At 37.4% G+C, this 19,661-nt stretch overlaps 4 protein-coding genes and 1 long non-coding RNA gene across 5 annotated transcripts; 2 read left to right on the forward strand and 3 right to left on the reverse strand.

The window, feature by feature from the left end:
- The first annotated feature begins 2,243 nt into the window (after positions 1 to 2,243).
- LOC148919723 (uncharacterized) lies at positions 2,244 to 3,872 on the forward strand. The gene is made up of 2 exons (XR_016124308.1): positions 2,244 to 3,458; positions 3,569 to 3,872. It is a non-coding gene; the product is annotated as an uncharacterized LOC148919723 (long non-coding RNA).
- Positions 3,873 to 4,146: 274 nt separating this feature from the next.
- LOC103321075 (Peptidoglycan-binding LysM domain-containing protein) lies at positions 4,147 to 7,498 on the reverse strand. The gene is made up of 3 exons (XM_008222834.3): positions 6,664 to 7,498; positions 6,132 to 6,262; positions 4,147 to 5,341 (listed from the first exon to the last, which is right to left on the reverse strand). The coding sequence occupies exons 2-3, from the start codon at positions 6,242 to 6,244 to the stop codon at positions 4,546 to 4,548; spliced, it is 909 nt and encodes a 302-aa protein (XP_008221056.2). The 5' UTR covers positions 6,245 to 6,262; positions 6,664 to 7,498; the 3' UTR covers positions 4,147 to 4,545.
- Positions 7,499 to 10,548: 3,050 nt separating this feature from the next.
- LOC148919724 (uncharacterized) lies at positions 10,549 to 11,698 on the forward strand. The gene is made up of 3 exons (XM_089044419.1): positions 10,549 to 11,039; positions 11,140 to 11,301; positions 11,371 to 11,698. Exons 1-3 carry the CDS (start codon positions 10,756 to 10,758, stop codon positions 11,678 to 11,680), a joined length of 756 nt encoding a protein of 251 aa, XP_088900545.1. The 5' UTR covers positions 10,549 to 10,755; the 3' UTR covers positions 11,681 to 11,698.
- Positions 11,699 to 11,965: 267 nt separating this feature from the next.
- Positions 11,966 to 15,572, reverse strand: FSD3 (Fe superoxide dismutase 3). The gene is made up of 9 exons (XM_008222833.3): positions 15,434 to 15,572; positions 14,872 to 15,011; positions 14,489 to 14,578; positions 13,710 to 13,901; positions 13,111 to 13,282; positions 12,711 to 12,784; positions 12,603 to 12,629; positions 12,437 to 12,460; positions 11,966 to 12,358 (listed from the first exon to the last, which is right to left on the reverse strand). The coding sequence occupies exons 4-9, from the start codon at positions 13,881 to 13,883 to the stop codon at positions 12,233 to 12,235; spliced, it is 597 nt and encodes a 198-aa protein (XP_008221055.2). The 5' UTR covers positions 13,884 to 13,901; positions 14,489 to 14,578; positions 14,872 to 15,011; positions 15,434 to 15,572; the 3' UTR covers positions 11,966 to 12,232.
- A 393-nt stretch (positions 15,573 to 15,965) lies between these two features.
- HCF136 (photosystem II stability/assembly factor, chloroplast (HCF136)) lies at positions 15,966 to 19,621 on the reverse strand. The gene is made up of 9 exons (XM_089045392.1): positions 19,169 to 19,621; positions 18,792 to 19,027; positions 18,249 to 18,379; positions 17,857 to 17,989; positions 17,090 to 17,212; positions 16,908 to 16,982; positions 16,690 to 16,805; positions 16,274 to 16,366; positions 15,966 to 16,172 (listed from the first exon to the last, which is right to left on the reverse strand). The coding sequence occupies exons 1-8, from the start codon at positions 19,530 to 19,532 to the stop codon at positions 16,300 to 16,302; spliced, it is 1,245 nt and encodes a 414-aa protein (XP_088901518.1). The 5' UTR covers positions 19,533 to 19,621; the 3' UTR covers positions 15,966 to 16,172; positions 16,274 to 16,299.
- Positions 19,622 to 19,661: the final 40 nt, after the last annotated feature.

Consider the following 19,661-nt stretch of genomic DNA (forward strand, 5'->3'; position numbering starts at 1 on the left):
CATTTTGGAATGTCATTCCATACCGAAGAGAAATCTAGTCATGTTGTCAAGTTCATGCATAAAGTTTACTTTTTCTTTATAGAATCATCCTGAATGTGCTGCCTGCCGGATAATACTTTCTTTCTCTCAGGCTAAGTTTTTGGTTATGGTGATTTTTATGGTATCTTTGGAAAGAATTTAGATTACTCTTTTGGTTAGATGGAGGGCATGTGTGGTTTGTATCTGCATTGTTGCTAAGATTGGGTGGGGTTTATTGAAGGGTTCAGGAACATAAGGTTTAAGAGGTCAAGAATAAACTCTGGAAAAAACTTTAGGAAAATGTAAAGGATTAAGGTGTAATAAAGGTTTCAGTCCAAAAACAACTAAAAGGTGTAACAAGGGTGTAAGGTTTCAAATTTTACATGAAGAAGAAGAAGAAGAATACCTCAATGACATTAACTTGGTTGAAAACCTGGGCCGGAATGTGCTGTTCTGGAGTTGGTTTGTATTGGAGAATAGGTGTTTAGCGTATTGCACATTATTGAGGAGATAGGTATGGGTCAAAATATTGTCCTTGGCTATGTAATCAATGAAATGGTGTGGACTATGTATAGTCAAATCTATTGATGCTTGAAATTACTGGGTTATACACTAATCTTGAAATTAAAAGAAAAAACCCAGCAGCATAAAAAATGAAAAAAAGACTCCTGGACAGAAACACTTGGTGGAAGCTGTGTTCAACCTTTAGGACTCGTCTTCAAATTTTCCTTTTTGGTTTCCAAACCACAAATCCTTACCACCTTATGCAAGTCGCAATTGGTATCTCTTTTTATAAAGTGGTTAGTGTGTGCTTACTCAGACGGTGATTGCAATGTGCAAATAATTCCTTCCATACATTTTGGCTAAAAAGTTCTATATAATAGTTGAAGTCGGTGGGTGTTGTGATTGTGGTGAAATGTTAGTTATCTGAGTTAAGCTTTGAAATTGGATTCTGGACAGTGTTTCTCTTTCTTTGTTTTCCTTTTCATATTTGAGTATATGTAGATATTTGGTTTAACTTAATGAATGTCTGCGGTAATATCATCTTCAGATACCCTTTTATATTTTTTATTGTAACAAGGGGAGGTATATGATAAGTGAATGCTCCCAGGTTGGGGCAGCCTGTGAGATGTTGATGAAATTTGGATTTCTAATGCTAGGGAGTTATGTTAGATGAGTGTAGGACGAACTTTTTATGCATGGTTGTTAGAATAAACCAGCCTTGATTGTTTTGATCAGATTTAGAATGTAGGAAGTACATACTCTTCATATAGTTGATCATTGCCATATTTTTGTTGGAGCTTAAGTTTTTCTCTTTTAGAACCAGTTATCAGCATTGCAACCTTTACTGTAAAGCTGAAGTTACCAAAACTTGGGTTATGTTGTTTGGTGTGTTGTTTACTACTTGTTGAAACAAATTCATCTAGAAACAAGTAAGTTCTTGTTTGATCTGCCGCTGTTATAACACCACAATATTTGTCCTATGGTTGAGAAAGGAAGCTTAAAGATTGTTTTTTCTTTTTTGGGATTACATCAACTCAAAAAATTTCTTGACTTATTATGTTTGAGGCACATCTCTGTTTTATGCCTTCACTCTACACCTGGTTAATTCAAAGTGCAACAGATGTGGATTTTTGTTTTAGTGTTTGCTATCTGTATACATGTTGTGCAAATTAATTTAATTAATTTTACTTGATGTTGCATCGTGTCGATGCCATGTCATTTATTTTTAGTGTTAATTTTTTGTAATATGTGGTACCGTACTTGTGGCTCAATTTGTGCATTCTGTAGTGTCGATGTTTCGCATTTTGTGCTATGGCAGTGTTTAATGTTTGTGTAGATATTTGCACGAGTTCTCCTTTGTTTGGATTTCCTAGTTCCTGTTATGTTTTTCTTTTCTCAATAAAAGTGTAAAAGCCATGTGTGTTTTGTAATTATTCTGGAATGTTATTTTTTTAATGTGAGACTAAGGTTTGGTTGTAAGGCCTTATTTTTCCCTTTAAGATTCTGGAATTATAGTAGATGACATCTGAAAATACATGCAAGTCCGTGGAATTGTAATGATAGATAAAATAGCTGAAAAGAAGAATGGAAATAAGTAGGAAATGAGAAGAAAAAGAAATAAATATTTTACTGAGAGTTTTGACGAGTTGTGTGGTTTTACCTTTATTGTTGATGGGGAATTTAGTTTGGAATGACATCATAACTGCGCATACTGTTACAGGTTTGGCAAAAGATTAAAACAGATACATTTTTTGGGGTTTTGTCACTGTCAAAGGAAAAGGAATCCTACTTCCTGGCAGATACACATTGCTGTAAACCATTCAGGTACATATTTGACATGGATTTTTGGACCGAGAAAAGGATCATAAATATTGTTAGTTGAGTACGGTTTTGATGCAACTGTATATGTACCTGAATGTTTTGAAGAAATTACAGATGCTTTATAACTGCTGAAAGTTTTATTTGATAGTTCTTACAGATCCTTTAATAGCAGCGATTTTTCATTTAATGCTCAAACATCCGATCCGAGCATTTTTGTTTACACTATTATGTTTGATTATATTCTATTGTACACTGAGCATCACAAAATGAAAAGAGGTTCTTTGACTGCTGTTGCTTCTGGGTTTTTTGTTCTTTTTCTTTCATCATTTTTTTACCTTGATTCATTTTCGGTCCTTTTTTTTTTTTTTTTCTTCTCGTTATTTTTTGTTTAGAGATTGATTGAAAATCTTTACTTCCACTGCCACCCAATTGGAGCTGGGGTTTAGGCCCCAGGCATTGTTTTATTTAAGAGGTCTAGGTCATGTTGATTCAAGTATTTGTAGTAACGAGGGTAAAACAATATTTCATTTCCTTTTCCTGCATTCTCAACCGTAGATAATAATGCAGGAGGCAGGCAGGCAGCAAGCATGTCCACCTTTTGTTGCATCTAATAATATGAATGAGTCAGTGTTTTCTGCTGCTCCCAAACATTGTAACTCGGTCTTCATTTGAAACGGACATGAAGCTCATGCGTATGCTATTACTAACATGAATTTATTTATTTATTTTTGTAAATGAAATTGGGCTAACTTTTATGAGGCTGGAGAGCGAGAAGTGATCCATTTCACTCATTGGATTGGTGGAAGGTGTGTCAAACATGTGTCTGATTCTGAAGCCAATAATAACCATATGATTAGGGCCTTTGGGGCTTAATAATTCTCAAGTGTCGGTATTACTGTCACCTCCGCCAATGCCGATGCCAATGCCATGCGGGCAAGACGTCTATGCATCCAAACTCTTTTTCTGCCGCTCAAATTCGACTGTGGTGGCTGTGGTAAATGAATTAATAACCATCCCATCCGCGCGAAAACACATGAATTTTGATGGTTTTGTAGACTTCCTTATCACCAAATATGGAACCGGGTAGGATGGTGGAGGATTTCAGCTGCGGAATGGTAATTTCTTCATTGCCTGCTTTGCTGGTTTAAATGAATTAAATATATATCTCTCTCAAAATGTTTTCATGCTAAACTCTTTGCTTTCATATGTCCTCGTTACCTTACAGAAGAGAAACAAACGACGAGAGTAGGCAAGTTCGGCACCAAGTTGTAATTCATTTCACTGCACGTGATGTATTTTCCTTTAGAATTTCAGATCGTCCATGGACCATGAGTCTTGTATTTATGACGACTCTTCCTTTAAACTAGTTGTTATTGTTTCCGACCCAAAAAATATACTGGTTGTTATTGTAACACCACCACCCTCACTATTTATGGACTTACTGTCTCACTCGCGGCGGTACAGCCTATTTGCTAAGCTGTATTAAGTTTCTAAGTACAGATACAAAGGAATATCATGATTTCGTTATACATTGCACCTTTAATGAAAGATGGATCGACTTCAAAACAGAGAATGAAAAGATCATTCAAAGCCGAGGATGATAAACCTAAAATAAACCTAAAATAAAACGGCGTGACATGAGTAATTTGAGATTATCAAAGAAAACTTATCAACAGGATACGAGTACATTGATAAGATCAATATTTTACGTAGAGGTAAGCACATTGATGATCATGAAGACATACAAACTGCTGAAACAAGATCAGAAATAAAGAACATTAGATTGTGGCTTCCGTGCGAAAGTAACACAAAAGAATAATAGCTAGTATGATATATGATGTTATAAACAGATCCTCCCAGAAACCCAAGGAGAGCCAGAACCAATATACATCTTCTATAATCTGGCCAAATGCTTACAAATTTGTCTGGCAAATATCCGGCAATCTTTTGTTCGCACTGCGCATGTGATCGCTTGCTCCTTCCAAGCGTTCATCCATGGCTTGAACTGGTACCTCTTCCTAAAGCTTGGAACTGTTTTCCATCTAACAGGAAATTCACATGTATTTCAATGATTAATGATATAGGGTCTTATTCAAATCTTTTCCCCCCCTTTCTTTTTTCTTTCTATTTACCCCTTGAAAGCAGGTAATGCATGTGCAAAAACATGGATCAAAATTGGCAATTAGAGTACAATCAAATGAATTAATCAAGTGCAGCCTTTCTTCGACCTGTTGGCTTAGGCAAACCATCAAATATTGGTTTTCTAATAGCTGCAGTTGAAAATACTTGTAAATCTGGCTTCAAACTCCACTTGGAAGTTGACCAGATGGATGCAGAACTGCTACTGTCGTGATCCTGCAAATTTGATGTGCTTGACGACTTCCTCACTCCAGACAACCCGTCTGTTATAAAAGAATCACCCAAACCCACTGGTATAGGATTCAAGCCACCAGCTTCAACATCAGTTCCTAAAGCCGTTCGATTAGCTGCTTTGGGTCTAAGGGCCAAGCACTGCCCTGTAAACGCTGAAAACCCGGCAGTGCCACTGCCACTGCCACTGTTATCTCCCAACAGCATCTCAGGAGTGCGAGAAAAGTCAGCTTCTGATTTCTGACGCCTCCTAATTAGTTTTTCACCAAATTGATCAGAGTCACTCTCTCTAGTTTCCGTACCAGGCATGGAATCCGAAAGTTCACCATTCTCATCCAGCTTAACTAAGCTTCTTGACTTTCGACGTTGGCCGAAAGGTTTGTCAGAAGCTGGCGACCCTCTAAGGAAGTGTCCATTTTCTAAATAATGGCCACCTCCATTTTTGTAGACTGCCATTTCAAAACCTTCAGTTATGGGGTTCTGATTTCTTGGTTTCAGCCCGTAATAACTTTGTAAAGAGTCCATAGCCGGGGAGGCTTTCCGCTGAGGAGTAACTCTAAGGGACCGGAATGATTCAAACATATCACCTTGTGTGTGGCGGGGTGGGGTCTGGTCAGAGCTAGTCTGGCTGTGTAAATAAGTGTCAACACGGTAAGCCACAAAGGAACCACAAACAAAACAAGTAAAAGAAGAAACTACCAGCAATACTATACACTTCGAAGTATTAAATTGTTACATAACTTGAATTTTAAGCAATATTAATAGAGTACGAAGAGACTGAATACTTATTGTTGTTCTAAGTTTACATGTTATAGACATTTTTGAGAGCAGAATCTATAAATTGATCTTGTAACAAAATCTTGACATATGCTTTGGAAACCTGCAGATATACTTTTGCAGGGAAATGTACTACGAGTAAACACAAGTAAAAAAGAAGAAAAAAAGAAAGATTGTTTTCTAAATAATCACCTTAAAATGCATCCCAAAATAAGTAAACTTTGTGATTGAAGCTTCCCCTTTAGAAAAGGAAGCAACATCTGGAATGTGACATAAATGCCTGTTGAACTAATTAATATACAGCAGAGAAATATGGGGTGCTGCTCCAGAAGTGCATTTCCTAACAGTCTTTCCAGATCCTCGACCCTAGATTAGTCGAATAACTAGAGGTGTTAATTATGTTTATGGACACAACATTGACCTAAAACCCAGTCCTCATACCTACTATTAAAACCAAAAGCATATCCAAAAGAAGAGGGCTTCCACAGATACACAAAACAAGTGGGGCCTTAGATATCGTTTATGGACCCAAAGTAATCTCCAGTAGCAAGAAGAAGCAGAATGGTTGGCAAAACCACAAGTCGTTACCAAAGAAGAAGAAAGTATAGTAAAACCAATTAAGAGTAGAGACATCTAATTACCATGGTGTGTTGGAACCATTTGATAAACAAGGGGATGGACGATGCCTCCCAGGTAGTGGAATCTGAAGAAACCTGAGGGCAAACATTTGACGATCTGTAACAAGGCCATTCATCTTTTTGATGTCGGCCACCTACAATATCATAAAAAATACTAAATTATTATTATTATTTTTTTTGGAAAAAGAAGAAGCTCAATAATCGAAAAAACCAGCAAACAAAAACCAACCTGATATTAGATTGGGGGAAAAGGAACATACACATTAGTATCAAGACAAAACAATCACACCCTTGGAATAAAAAGCACAATAGAACTCAAAGAATCATACGCACTGTCATTGACTGCCTTAGCTATCAGCCTTATATATTTCTCAGCATCCAGCAAATATTCAAATTCAATTAACCAACCACAACAAAAGAAAAAGAAAACCTAGCAATTCTAAATGGTAATTCAAGCATAAGAAGTCCAATTGACAGGAAAAAAGAAACGAAAAAACGGAGATGAAGAAATGAAAATAGGAATGAAAGTACGTACCTCAACGCCGTATTTGATGGCGACACCAGCAAGCGTGTCAAATTTGGAAACGACGTGTTCTATATAACCTGCACCTGCTTCTCCTCCTCCAACTCCACCGACCAAAGCGGGAGACGAAGATGACGGAGAATAAGATTGCTGCAGCAGTGATGGCGGCGGGAAGAACTCGGCAGAAAGAGTGACGAGGAAGAAGACGACGACATTGAATCGTTTTTAATGTTATTTTGATATCGGTTATGTAAATGGGATGATGAAATCACTTGATCTGCATGATGACAACAGAAGTGGCTTTCCATCTGCGTATCTTCTGCCAATCACAATCTGATGTCGTCTTCCTAATCATCTCATCTCTTCTCCAAATCCAAAATCAATTACAATTACGAACATAAGAGCGAGATCGTTGAATTCGTCAAATAAAATTGGGATCCCCCACCCCAGACAATGAGAGATCTAATGGTAATAGATTAGATTGATTGATGTAGCAATCAAAGATGCACCGTGCGCTTTCTTCAATTGAATGCTTCGTTGGCTAATTGCTCCTTCAGAATCTCTCTGATCATCAGGTGAGATTGAGAACCTCTCTCCTCCCTTCTTCCCTGAAATTGAGTCCCTCTTTGCCTCTCTCTCTCTCTCCTCTCTCTCTCAAAATTAAAAATTAAGGATTAAGGAGAATTAAGGAGGATTCGGGATGTCTCGCCCGCCCACACTCGGACTATTTGGGTTTGTTATTATTTTATTAATAATTATTTTCCGTGTTATTTATACTTAATTTATACTCTAATTTTATCTGACAATTTTGTTTTTGTTTCAGACCCCATTTCAGTTGCAACTTACAACTGGCAGAGCCCCCTGCTTTTGGATTCGGATTTCTTTCCTGTTTTCTGTTTTTCGTTTTTTGTTTTTTTGCCCTATTTGTTGTTTTGTTTTTAACTGAGAAACGAGCGGTAGTTTGATAATTGATAATATAATTAAAAAAGAATGAATAAAATTGAAAATAATAATGAAATTCTTATCAGTCAGTCCCAGCCCAGCCCAGCCCAGCCCAGCCCAATTGTTCTCAAAATGGGCTGCCTTTTGTTTGTTGACCTTCCGTTCCGTTGAGCCAACGGAAATCAAGGAATACGCCACATGCCAGGAAGAATTTTAGGATTAACAGGGTGATTGGACTGGACATAATTTCCCAAGATTAGTTTCGATTCAACAACTCAGTCAGCATTTGACTCCAATATTAGATACATCGTTAACTTAGAAGAGATCTAGCTTGGTTACTCCAAAAGTTCGATTCAACAACTTAGTAGATGTAATGATTTGCCTAACTTTGCCGCAAAGTCGAGGGTCAATGCTTTCTTTTCAAATTTCTACCATTTCTTTCTTTCTTGGTGTCGGTGTCCAAATTCGTATTAGAAAGAAAACAAAAAGGAATATTGATTTATGGTTAACTGCCAAGACAGACAAGGGCGCTAATTGCTCTCGTCTCATCATAGACAACCAGTCAACGAAAATTACAAGTAGTCGCCGTTTTCAGTTTTCAGGGCAGAAACTCTACATGCCATGTTGCTGCTAAAAGTCTCATGGTCTATGAGACTTTGACAAAGAAAAGCATCCAACTTGCGGAGAATTTCTCGTGAATAATAAAAGAAACTGACTTATTTGCCAAATCCTAATCTCGTGTTCAGGGTGGGCGGTGTTCTCTTTGCCTACTTTATTAGTGTAGGCAGGCAGGGACCAAATCGTCAGGCCATCTTTCTACTGCTTGCCTTACACTTGCACACTGATGATTAGTAAATACAGAATCAACAAACACACGTTACTTTGGCAAAGAGAGGTGGTCTCAACCCTAGAGACTTTTCAGTTTTCACGTTATCTGTTGGCCTCCCCAAATTCCCTCTCTCCCTCTTCCTGTCCTCTGCCCTCTCCCCATCACCGGCACTTCGCCGGACCTCTGTCATCGATCCGCCACCGCTCCACTCTCTCCTCCTTTAATTTTTGGTTAGTCCACCTTTGAGATGATGTCTATAGTCTATGGTCAATGGTAGTTGATGGGTCATAACACTGCTCCATGCACACCAGCCCCAACCACCTCCATAACCTCTTATAGGACCATTATACCATTAATAAATAAAAATAAATTTCAGTAGGATGATTGATATGGCTTATCAATTCTTAAACGTGTAGAGTATAAAATAAAGGAATACACCGAGAATTATTTTACGTAATAAAACTCCACCTCTAAAGAAAATCCACAGGATTCCTCAGTTCAAAACAAATCAACTATAGAACGATGATTACAAGAAGTACTCACACAATCCTAGACACATTCTGGATAATGTTTATCGATTTCTTTGTAACTCAACTTCTGTCACGGGATGATCTTTCGACACTCCTTATGTTGAACGCAATAATGGTCACAATTGTTTCAAACTCACAGGAGTTCTTCTAACTCTCCTTATGTTGAATCCGATACTGGTCACGATAGATTCAAGCTCACCGGAGAAAAACCGCTGTAAAGGTCTTGGTGCTCTCAATCGTATGAGTCACCGAACATGCAAATGAATGCAATATGAATAATAAAAGTGTTTGATAAATCACCAAGTAAACATGGAATACTTGATGATTTATCTCAAATAAAAGCACAACTTTCTTAAACGTTTAAGCACACAAAATTATTGTTGAAAAGCTGTAGACTTGGAAAAACACAAAACCTTATTTTTATATAAGTTTTCTTCACTAGAAGAAACTTACGCTTAACCCAAATCTCTAATATTCTAAATGCAAGTCACGTGAAAATCAACCACTTGCTGAAGAAAGAAGATTTTGACTAATCACAATATCAAAGGAATCCTTCTATGTTTAGGACAACTATTAATAACATCTTGACTCCTTGATATTATAATATAATTGATAAAAGATTTCTAAACAACCAAAACGATTTAGAAAATCAAAGGAATGTTAAAACATAAAAGTAGGAGAATCAAATTGATTTAGGCCAAATTTTCCTAAATGAGATGAGCTCATTATGGGATTCTAATTTATTAAAAAAATAAGAAAATAAAATCATATTAAATACCAAAAACGTTCCCATCATGTATGTATGTGAAATGACATGTCTTATCCTTCATATCAATGTCTCATATGTGTTAAGTCACAATTCTGGAATTCAGGGATTGCTGAGCTGTCTTAATCTTGCAGTTTTTGGAAATCAGAGATATCAATTTTGTTTCAACCCTCTAACTAAAAGACACTTCCAAACTTACACTAAGTTCTAGGAAATGCCAACACATTTTCATACTAACAATGAGTATTGATTAAAAAGCCAAAGAGGAGGGAGTCTTGCAGCGGTGAAGAGGCAATGGATCTGCTGCATAGGTTCGCAGAGTGCCGGCAATGGGAGGAGAGGAAGGCGGGAGAGATGGAATTGGGGGAGGTCGACAGACAACGTGAAAACTGAAGAGTCTCTAATCCAGTAAGGTTAGGTTTTTTAAATTAATGAAAATAATAAGAAATTGATATGTCAAAAAAAAAAAAACTAATATAATTTTAATGAGTTGGATGTCCACCTCAACTGCCATGTGAGATGGTATTAAAATGTGGAATAATTATGTGGTAAGTATAGCATTACCCTAAGAGCAATTCCACCGCTGCATGCCAGCCCGAGTAAAAAGGGCTCGAGGCCAGTTTCTAGGTTCCAACGCGAGTGAGTAGCCTGGACAAATGATGGGGGCCACTAACCCAGGCAAGCCCAAAGGTAGATCAAGCCCAAGCTAGTGACCGAAGGTTGATGATGCCAACGGTAAAAAATTTGAAACTTCCGTGCGCTGACGCTAGCCTGTTTTCCGCCAACGACTAGAAGTCACGTGGCTTGTCCGTTCGTAATTTGTCCTCCAATCCAACGGCTGCCATTTTTCGTGTTAAACAAATTGTAAAAAAATTCAAAATTTAAAAAAACAAAAACAAAAAATACCAAAAAATTATGAGTTTTTTTTCTCTATAAATACGTACCAATATTCTTTACTTTCCATACCAAATCTTCATACAAATTCTTCTTCTTCCAATATTATTCACTTTCCAATTTTCATTTGTGTAAAAATACAAATGACATCTTCCATCAAAGCCGGAGAGTCGTGGACAACCATGGAAGATGTTTTGTTGTGTGAGTGTTGGGTCCAAGTTGGTCATTGTCCGATCACGGGCAACAAGATGAAGTTCTCTCATATAGGGAGAAAAATTCATGTCGAATTCTATGAAAGATCGGGTTCGGCTCATACGAAAATGACATTTGCTAATAGGTGGAAATTTTTGAATAAAGAGTTAGGGAAATGGAGAGATGCATTGGCAAAAGCAAGAGATAACATTCGAAGAGGTGAGGTAAATTATTTGTAATTGTCATTTTATTAAATTTAATGTCCTATTTTTTTGAAATTTTCTTGCATTTCCAATTTTTTTATTATAGATTATGCAAGCACAAATGTAGTTAAGTGCCATTGACCAAAGTAAAAAATATTTCAACAATCACCAATGTTGGGAGGTGGTGAAAGATTGTTCGAGATTCAAAATTATTCCTATGGGTCCGACTATTGTGTTGAATGAAATGCTACTCCATGATTCAACTGCATCGGATCACCGTTGGAGTCCCCAATGAATCAAGACTCATTACCAAAGGGAGCCAAGACTTATTGGCAAAAAGGCGGCAAAAACCAAGAAATGAAGTAATTCCACCAATGATACTGCAAAAATTTCGGGGCAAATTGCTCTGAATGGCACAATGAGAATTAAGAGAGACATGAAAAGAGATGTGGATGAGAAGGCAAGAGATGAAGCATTTGCAAGAGAAAAGGAGTATGCACACAAACAAGACATGGACAAGAAGGATCGAGAAACTATGGCCATGAATAAAAGCCATATATCCCCTAAAACAAAGTCATTTTGGAAGTTAGAACGAAGGGATGTTATGAGAAGAAAATTTTTCCATGACTACAAACCAAGCAACACTGATTGGTTAAATGATAAAAACCATTAGGTTGTATTGCTTGTCTTTTATTTAATTGGTTAAATGATGAAATTTGAGAAGTGAATTTTATAATAAATATGGACCATCGAAAATTTATCCGAAATGTGAGATGTGAATTTTATAATAAATATTGACCATGATAATGGATGGAAAAGATTTACCACATGACAAGCCTTTTGCAAGGGTTGACATTATTTACGTGAATAGTAACAGTCATTGTCTCCCTTAGCAATTTTCCATGGCAAATGGGTGGAAGTGCTGTAATAAGGTTACTAAAGGCTAACAAACACGAAATCTACAATGAGCAATGCGCATAGAAATAGAAACACAAACACTTGTTCTTCTCTAATAGCATACGATGATGCACAATCTCTTCCTCTATTCTGTAGTGTTACTCTCTAAGCTTGCATCTCTCGTACATCCTTGTATTCGTGAGGACACCCATAAACGAAATAGCACAACATCCAAATCCAGCTCAACCTCCGTGGGACCCCCATAAACCTAGAAGGGAAGTCTCTTCATTACAGTTAGCCGCAGTACCTACTTGATGTTAACAGCATTTTAAGCAACAGGGATATTAGGTTCCCCTAAATTCACAAAGGCCTCTGCTCGGGCCATGCGTGCCATTGCCGCATTCCAAGACACAAGATGGTTCATAAATACATCCACATACTTCCCTCTGTCATTCTGTTAACAAGATACCCAAACATCATAAAAATAGGGCCAGTTGGTGGAAACAAAGTCAAGTTTGATACTACTACATACCTTGTAATCCAGATAATAAGCATGCTGCGAGAAAGAGAGCAAAGACACTATCAGCATGTTTAAGAAAAAATTTCATCTCTCTCTCTCTCTCTCCACAAGAGAGAGGGAGAGCACATAGCAAAGAGAGATACAGACACAGAGTGAGAGAGAGAGAGCATTTACACACCTCCCAGAGATCCAAACTGATTATGGGCTGCAGAACAAGGTATGATTAATGCCAACTTTTGAAATCAAAATGTAGAAAATAACATTGGGAAAAGTCGATTTTACTTACTATGTCATCCCAGACGAGTGGGCAAATGGCATTTGAAGTTTTAATTATCTGAAGATGTCTCTCTTCTCTCTTCACTGGGAAAAAGAAACAAGGAAAACTATCAGTAACCAGAGGAGTTGATTAGCAAAACAAGGCCACAAGATGAATACAAACACTCGGTGATATTTATGCATTTCTTCCATGAATATCAATATCAAGCAAGATACAACCTGATACTCAAATACTAAAAAAATTATCATTATTTGTATCTACAAACATAAAACAAATAGAACACAGCGTGATAGGCCTTGCTTGACTCAGCCGTACACCATCACAATGAATACGAGGAAATTTCATTCTTAGAAATTCTAAACGCATAATACTCACAAAAGTTCAGAAATTAACTTAAGAAAGGACTTACAAACAAGCCAAACCCAGCCAGAGCCAAATAGTGTAAGTGCTGCCTCTACAAACTTCTCTCTGAAATTTGTAAAGGAACCAAAATCCTTTTCAATCTGCTGAAGGACGCCTAGTTTGGGCATGTCCCCGCCTCCAGGTTGCATGGATTCCCAAAAGAAGTCATGATTCCAGACCTACAAGGATAAAGTTGAAGGAGAACATCTCATAATCCCAAAATTAGAGACGGAAAACATAGTAAATTTGCCTTGTTGTTCAATATCAACTATCAAGAACATGTCCATTTGAAACTTTTATAAATGATATGCCCAAAACGGGACTTTAAGTTTGATTCCCAGTCTCCAAAGAATATGAAACTACACAAAACATTTAGAACAATCAATCAGGATAACTGAAAATTTGAACAAGCTAAAGCCACAGTTATGCTCCAGGCTACATGACTAGATTAGATGCTGTCAGGTAGTAGTAGTACATTTAAACCTAAGAAATTCAATCAAAATGTTTCCTATCATTGACCAGTGACTCCTAAGAAAGCTCATCAAACCATTTGAAAATGATCCAGTCAAGAAAAGTACATAAATTAGCTAACAATCTTGCAGATACCTGAGCAGCGTTGTTGAATTCAGGTAAAGGATTCCCATTATTATATGTTGCCTTGACAAGTTCATCAAAACTGTAGCCATATAGTATGTCATTCTTCTCCAACTGTTTGTTCAAACCTTCCACATAGTTACGATGATGGCCTCCCCAATGAACTTCCAGTGTCCTCTGACTCATATAGGGCTCCAAAGCATCCTACAAAGAGAAACAGTGCAGTTCAGTCAAGGAAGATCACTGGTCATGGAAAGACTTCTAAAAACTGCTACAAACTGAACGGCACAATTGCAAGGTAGAATGTTATGCATATACGTATCTGTAGTATAATTATATATTATATTTTATATGTTCCAAAAATTGCTTTGTATCAAATTTCAAGGATGCAGCATTTGGAAGCCTGTTTAGAGCTTAAGAACTGACAAAAAATAAGCGGCACAGCATGAGATGGATAACTCCAACAAGTAAGGCTTTCAGAGAATCAAATTCAACACCACACGAATTTCAGAAACCAAATGACTGCATTACCAAAATATCTTGCAAGGCCAATGAGGTATAAGACTTTAACAAAGGCAAATAGAAAACCAACAAACTTCTTTAGAATGTATCAAGCATGCATCATGCACCTAATGTGATACTTGAATCTGACTTATCCAATCTGATTTCAAGTCACTAAAATTGATTTAGCACTGGGCCTTACGAATGGGGTGTTCTCTGTTACTTAAGCAGTTAAGAACAAATATCACATAGTACGTAGTTCAATTACAGGTTTTATCTTGTATACTTACAAATTTATAAGGAGGTTTCTTCAAGCCATAGTAAGCAACAACTTTAGAAGCTCTTTGAGACCGGTCGGGCCGTCTTCTCTGCTGCGTACACTGAGTACATAGAGATTCAACAGACACGCATTTTATGTAGTCAATATAGCATAAAAGAAATCAACCATGAGAATAGAAATAGAAACAGTTGTTCTGAACAAAATAGCCACATTTGATAGAAGTTAAGAAGCACATCCACATGATAATATATACTAATCACAATATTCAAATAGCACAATTAAATAGTCATAACAAGGGAAAAGAAATACGGCAGGACAAAAAGCAAAATGGGAAGTATAATGAACACTAAACAGACAAATAGCAAAGAAGATGATAAAGAAAACAGCACGTACCGGATGAGGGAGTATGGGACTCTTAAAAGACTGAAAAAGTCGGTCGATAAAAGATGAGAGCTTGGAGCTGAAGGACTATAAGAACAAAGTATCATTGCTTTGCTCCTTTAATTTCCCCTCTCTCACTTACATAAGCATGTCTGCGAAATCACGAGTTATGGCTCATTTAATTCAAATTGGAGATATACCAAAATAAATAAATAAATAAAATTTGAGGGCTGAAATATACTTGAACAGCTAAATATAAACACAATTTAATTTTAAAAAATCTCACTTTTCTTTTATTTCTTATATTTTTCACGAAAACTAAACTCAATCTTAAAGCTGCTAATGAAATCTCACTTTTCCTTCCTATGCCTCCATGAGGCTTTCACAAGCAAACCCAATAAATAGTGGTATTAGGCACCATTTATCAAATAATGGAACTGTGAACCAATTTTCCTGCTTAAATGACCCACTGGGGGGTGGTAACATTTCTATGAAGCATTTCCTCAAACACATGTACTAACCACAGAGAGAGAGAGAGAGAGAGAGAGAGAGAGAGAGAGAGAGAAAAGAAGACCTTGGTGGTGTTGTTGAGCTGCGGCCTCCAGTGGGTGAGCTTTCCAATTCCCGCTACAAGTATAAAAAAGAGTAAGAAGCTGGGGTTATCGTTTTGTCAGCAGTTTCCGTTCCTTCGATTTCTTTTTCATCCTCTCATCATTGCTAATTTGCAATGTGACCAGAAAAATCATTGTTCATTGCACCGAAGGTCCACCAAAACAGAATTTGCAAATAACTCCCTGGGGAACCAATTGGAAATGTAAGGAATTCTTAACGTCGTTTCTACCCCTAATTCATTGACTATATTACGGAACAAAGCACGGGCCGCTGCGGATTGAGAGAGAAACTCAATCGTAATAGCGGCTTGACTGCAACTTTACGTTGTTATTATTACTATTGCTCTCTTCCCTTGTAATTTTAGTACATTGGAATTTGGAAGAGAATTATGAACAATCCGATTAAAGGAGAGTTGCTAATTACCGAACTGAAAATTTTGTATTTGTGTCTCAGAAAGGAATAAAGATATCGTGGTGATGCTGGTGACAAACAAATTTCACATCTAAAGCATGACATTGAGTCATTGACCCCGAAGGAAGAACCACCATTTCTATAGACATAATATTTGTTGTCGAATGGTAATTCATATTTGTATTAATTACAGCAAAATTAACACTTTGACCCCCTCTTCACAGCTTTTGATACTTGATCATATATGTATATCAGCAGGCAGTACAAAATTGCAAGCACCGTTGATCAACCTGCATATATGCACATGTCAATAAATAAAATTTTCCAAAATTTCTAAATGATGAAATGAGATATTCCAAGAAGGTCCAAGAGGAGCCACAAATAAATTTACCGCGTGTAAATTACAAGTCTACAACTTCATCCAAGATACCGAAGCAAGACGCCATCGTTTCCCAGCACAAATCCTGTAGTGTCATCGATAAACCTGCACCAATACAGGAATTATAAGAGCTTGTCTGTTACAGATAAACAAGAGCTCATGCTCATGTGATGTGGACCTTCCATTGAATTGCTAGCTCTTTCCGATTTGGTGCAATATATCTATGAGATTCCAAATCCACGTGGTTTTATCTGTTCTTTTGGCCTCCAACTGGAGTTTTCTTATATTTTGAAGTGGTAAACAAGGGTAAAGGAGATCATACTAATAACTGACAAGACAAAGGTGTGTGCCTTGTATTTGGAAGATGTTCGATTTGACCAAATTACAAATATCAAACACAGACAATCTTTTTGAAGGGTTCTACTTACTTTACAGAGTATAGATTTGCTGCAATGTTGTCAGCTGCTTTGTCACGGGTCCATGTCTTGCCACCATTGGTAGTTCGCAACAAAATCCCACTCCCCCCAGCTGCCCAAGCTTCATCCTGTATAATACAAACAGTCACTAAACATGTAAAAAGATGGGTTCCAGAAACTAGAAGGTTGAAAGATTAAATTTGGAAGCTCATTTACAATGAATGAATTACCTTTGATCGGTACCCAACATCAAGAATGCCAAAACCCCGGCTTTGGACTGGAACTTCTTCAAACTCCTCTGTTAACTGAAACAATAAACAATAACTTTGCTTCAACAATAAGAGAACACCAAGGTTATAGGGTGAATTCTTCTTGCACCTTAAGGTTACAGGGTAAAGCATTATTCACTTACCCCTGTACCTTTACTCAGATAAAGTCCTCCTCCACGAACAAGAAGCCAAAGACCACCGTCAGCTCTCCAACCCATGTTTTGAATTCTTCTCGCAATCGTTCTGTTATGTGGCTGCCAGAATGGCTGAAAAATTATAGGCAAGGAATCACAGTTAACACGAGTGCTTTGTGCATATCCCACATGAAACTAAAAAATTTAAATGAGAACATGCATAAAGCCAACACAGGATAATTAAGAAGTTATTGACTACCAGTGTCACAAACAAAATGACAACAGTTTCTAAAATGCATATGACTTATGAGCATACAATTTCAAATAATTAATGTCATCAAAGTGAATGACTGCAAGAATGCTACAAATGAGTCCTCATGCTTTGCAGATACAACATGTGGTTGATCATTATCAAAATCTCAATTAAGCTTCTATTTTCTTCTTCCCTATTTTAGCCTTATGTAAGGCCATCTTTTCCATCAAATCTTTGACTATCATGCCCTGCCCCCATACTTCAATGATCAACGTATGTCATGTTGAGTCTCCTCCAACCTGTTTCACTCCTTAGGAATTCACATTGGTGTAGTAGTAGCAGCCAATGCAACCACAGCTTTTATTTTTCCACAATAATTCAACTACTTAACAAAAAAAACAAACCCCTAACAACATGCTTCCCTAACCTTATTGTATCTAAATTTTTTTGGGGGGGGCGGGGGAAGGGAAAAAAAAAGGTGATTAGACAGAAAGAAAAGCCATATTGCGTAGGAGAAACTCACCTGGCCAGGCTCCCAAGTAAGATAGAAGTTACCACGGCTTGAGACAGCCACATAGTTTCCATCAGGCGAGCGGTTCACTGAATTAAAAGTTCCTGTGTAGTAACTTGCACCGCTAATGCCACTAGAAACTGTTCTGAAAAAGCAATGAAGATACATGAATCTTGTTGCTTTTATACCATTAACAAAAGAGCAGCATATAACCAACTCAAAAAAATGTAAAGAACTCAGGAAAATTAAAAGAAATTATCACATGTCTTCACGATAAGTAAAATCTTAAAATTGAAATTATTTTGTTGGAATTTTGAGTTCTTAACTATATTAATCAATCCAACCACTAAAAGAAAACTTCCTTGAATGGTTATGTAGTCATATAGATTTTAGAAGCAAATTACCTATTAAGAGTAGCTGAAACAGTCTCCTGAACAGCAGCCTTCCAGTTGTAGCCTCTATTTGATGTAATATAAATTGCACCTTCATCAGTCACCATCTCTGCACTCTTCTCACCAGTTGCCTTTATATAAACCTGGAGATATCATAACAGAATCACTTATTTCAGCATGCCGATAGGCTGTATATCCAAATGGAAGACAAAATTGATTACATCCTCTGATTAAACAATGACAAGGAACCAAGATTTATTGGAAAAATATATATATCCTAGGAAGGAAAGATATGTTTTCATAATAGAATCAGCAACAAAAGTTCAATGCAGTTGGAAACATGGGGTCACTCAATGCTTTGTAGCCTCTGATTGCAACATACGGGTGAGGAAGAAACAACAATTTATTCCCCATTATACTTCATACTCAAACCACACCTTCGAAATATCCATTTCCATTGCTTCGAAATATTGAGATTAAACGAGTTGTAATGTATCTAAAATTGATACGTATGTGCAGAATTATGGTGAAGATATGTGTAAGAGAAAGCTTTACCATATCTCCAGGAAGCTGAGAGCTTAGCGGTATCCTTTCCCAGCTGTTTCCAGAATCAGAAGTGTGCAACAAAATTGCAGGTTTTCCAACAATCCAACCCTCCTTCCCTTTGAAGCTAATGGAATTGAATCTGTAGTTGAAATCTTCGTCTTCAGCTGACGGAATTGAACGTGGAACCCAAGTGTCTCCACCATCCTTTGTCTCTAAAATGGTTTGCCTGGTCCCCAAAAGAAAACCTACCCACAACAATTAACCCACGCTCAAATTTAATTTCCTTGAGTTAATTCCAGCTCATGAATTTTTCTGAGGAACCAAACAACAAAGTGTAGAAAGAAAAGAAAGATGGTAGATGGAGCAGTGGAGTGAAGTGAAGATACCGTGCTTAGGGTCCTCGGGCACAAAAGCAATGTCGAGAAGGACGACGCCGGGGTCGATAGGAAGGGACACTTTCTCCCACTCGGAAAGGGCGGACTCTTCCGACTTGGCCGGTTGTACGGATCCAAACAACGGCAGAGTAGTGAGGGTCAGAGACAGCGCGGCAGTCTCGGAAACAAAATGTCTGCGACTCACCAGCGAAGAATCAGAAGAGGAAGAGGAAGCTCTAACAATATTATTGAAGCGAGGTAGAGATAGAGAGGTTCGGCAATGACGAGGAGTGCTTGCGAATTCAAGAGAGGGTTTCACCACAATTATTGGTTTGGAGAAGTCCGTCGTCAGTTGCAGAGTAGTCGCCATTTTCATGCTCACTCTCCTCTCTTTCTCTCTTTCTCTTATCTCTCTTATCTCTCTTATCCGGAAGAAGAAAGTATCTTCGCGGGTGATTTTGAGCATCCATGGGAATATCCACGTGGATAGTCTATTTAATTTGGT

Source organism: Prunus mume, linkage group LG2, assembly GCF_029339155.1.
Source record: "Prunus mume cultivar Tortuosa linkage group LG2, ASM2933915v1, whole genome shotgun sequence".
Taxonomy (NCBI): domain Eukaryota; kingdom Viridiplantae; phylum Streptophyta; class Magnoliopsida; order Rosales; family Rosaceae; genus Prunus; species Prunus mume.

Coding starts and splice junctions, on each gene's coding strand:
- LOC103321075 (XM_008222834.3), bottom strand. CDS start 6,244: ATGAATGGCCTTGTTACAGATCGTCAAATGTTTGCCCTCAGGTTTCTT. Junction 5,342..6,131: donor AATGGTTCCAACACACCATG/GTAATTAGATGT, acceptor TTATTTACACAG/CCAGACTAGCTCTGACCAGA.
- FSD3 (XM_008222833.3), bottom strand. CDS start 13,883: ATGAGTCAGAGGACACTGGAAGTTCATTGGGGAGGCCATCATCGTAAC. Junction 12,785..13,110: donor TGGCTGGGTTTGGCTTGTTT/GTAAGTCCTTTC, acceptor TCTTTTTCCCAG/TGAAGAGAGAAGAGAGACAT. Junction 12,630..12,710: donor CACTCGTCTGGGATGACATA/GTAAGTAAAATC, acceptor CTTGTTCTGCAG/CCCATAATCAGTTTGGATCT.
- LOC148919724 (XM_089044419.1), top strand. CDS start 10,756: ATGACATCTTCCATCAAAGCCGGAGAGTCGTGGACAACCATGGAAGAT. Junction 11,040..11,139: donor AGAGGTGAGGTAAATTATTT/GTAATTGTCATT, acceptor AATGTAGTTAAG/TGCCATTGACCAAAGTAAAA. Junction 11,302..11,370: donor CACCGTTGGAGTCCCCAATG/AATCAAGACTCA, acceptor CAAGAAATGAAG/TAATTCCACCAATGATACTG.
- HCF136 (XM_089045392.1), bottom strand. CDS start 19,532: ATGAAAATGGCGACTACTCTGCAACTGACGACGGACTTCTCCAAACCA. Junction 17,990..18,248: donor GTTTCAGCTACTCTTAATAG/GTAATTTGCTTC, acceptor TTGCTTTTTCAG/AACAGTTTCTAGTGGCATTA. Junction 16,983..17,089: donor ATCTGAGTAAAGGTACAGGG/GTAAGTGAATAA, acceptor TTATTGTTTCAG/TTAACAGAGGAGTTTGAAGA.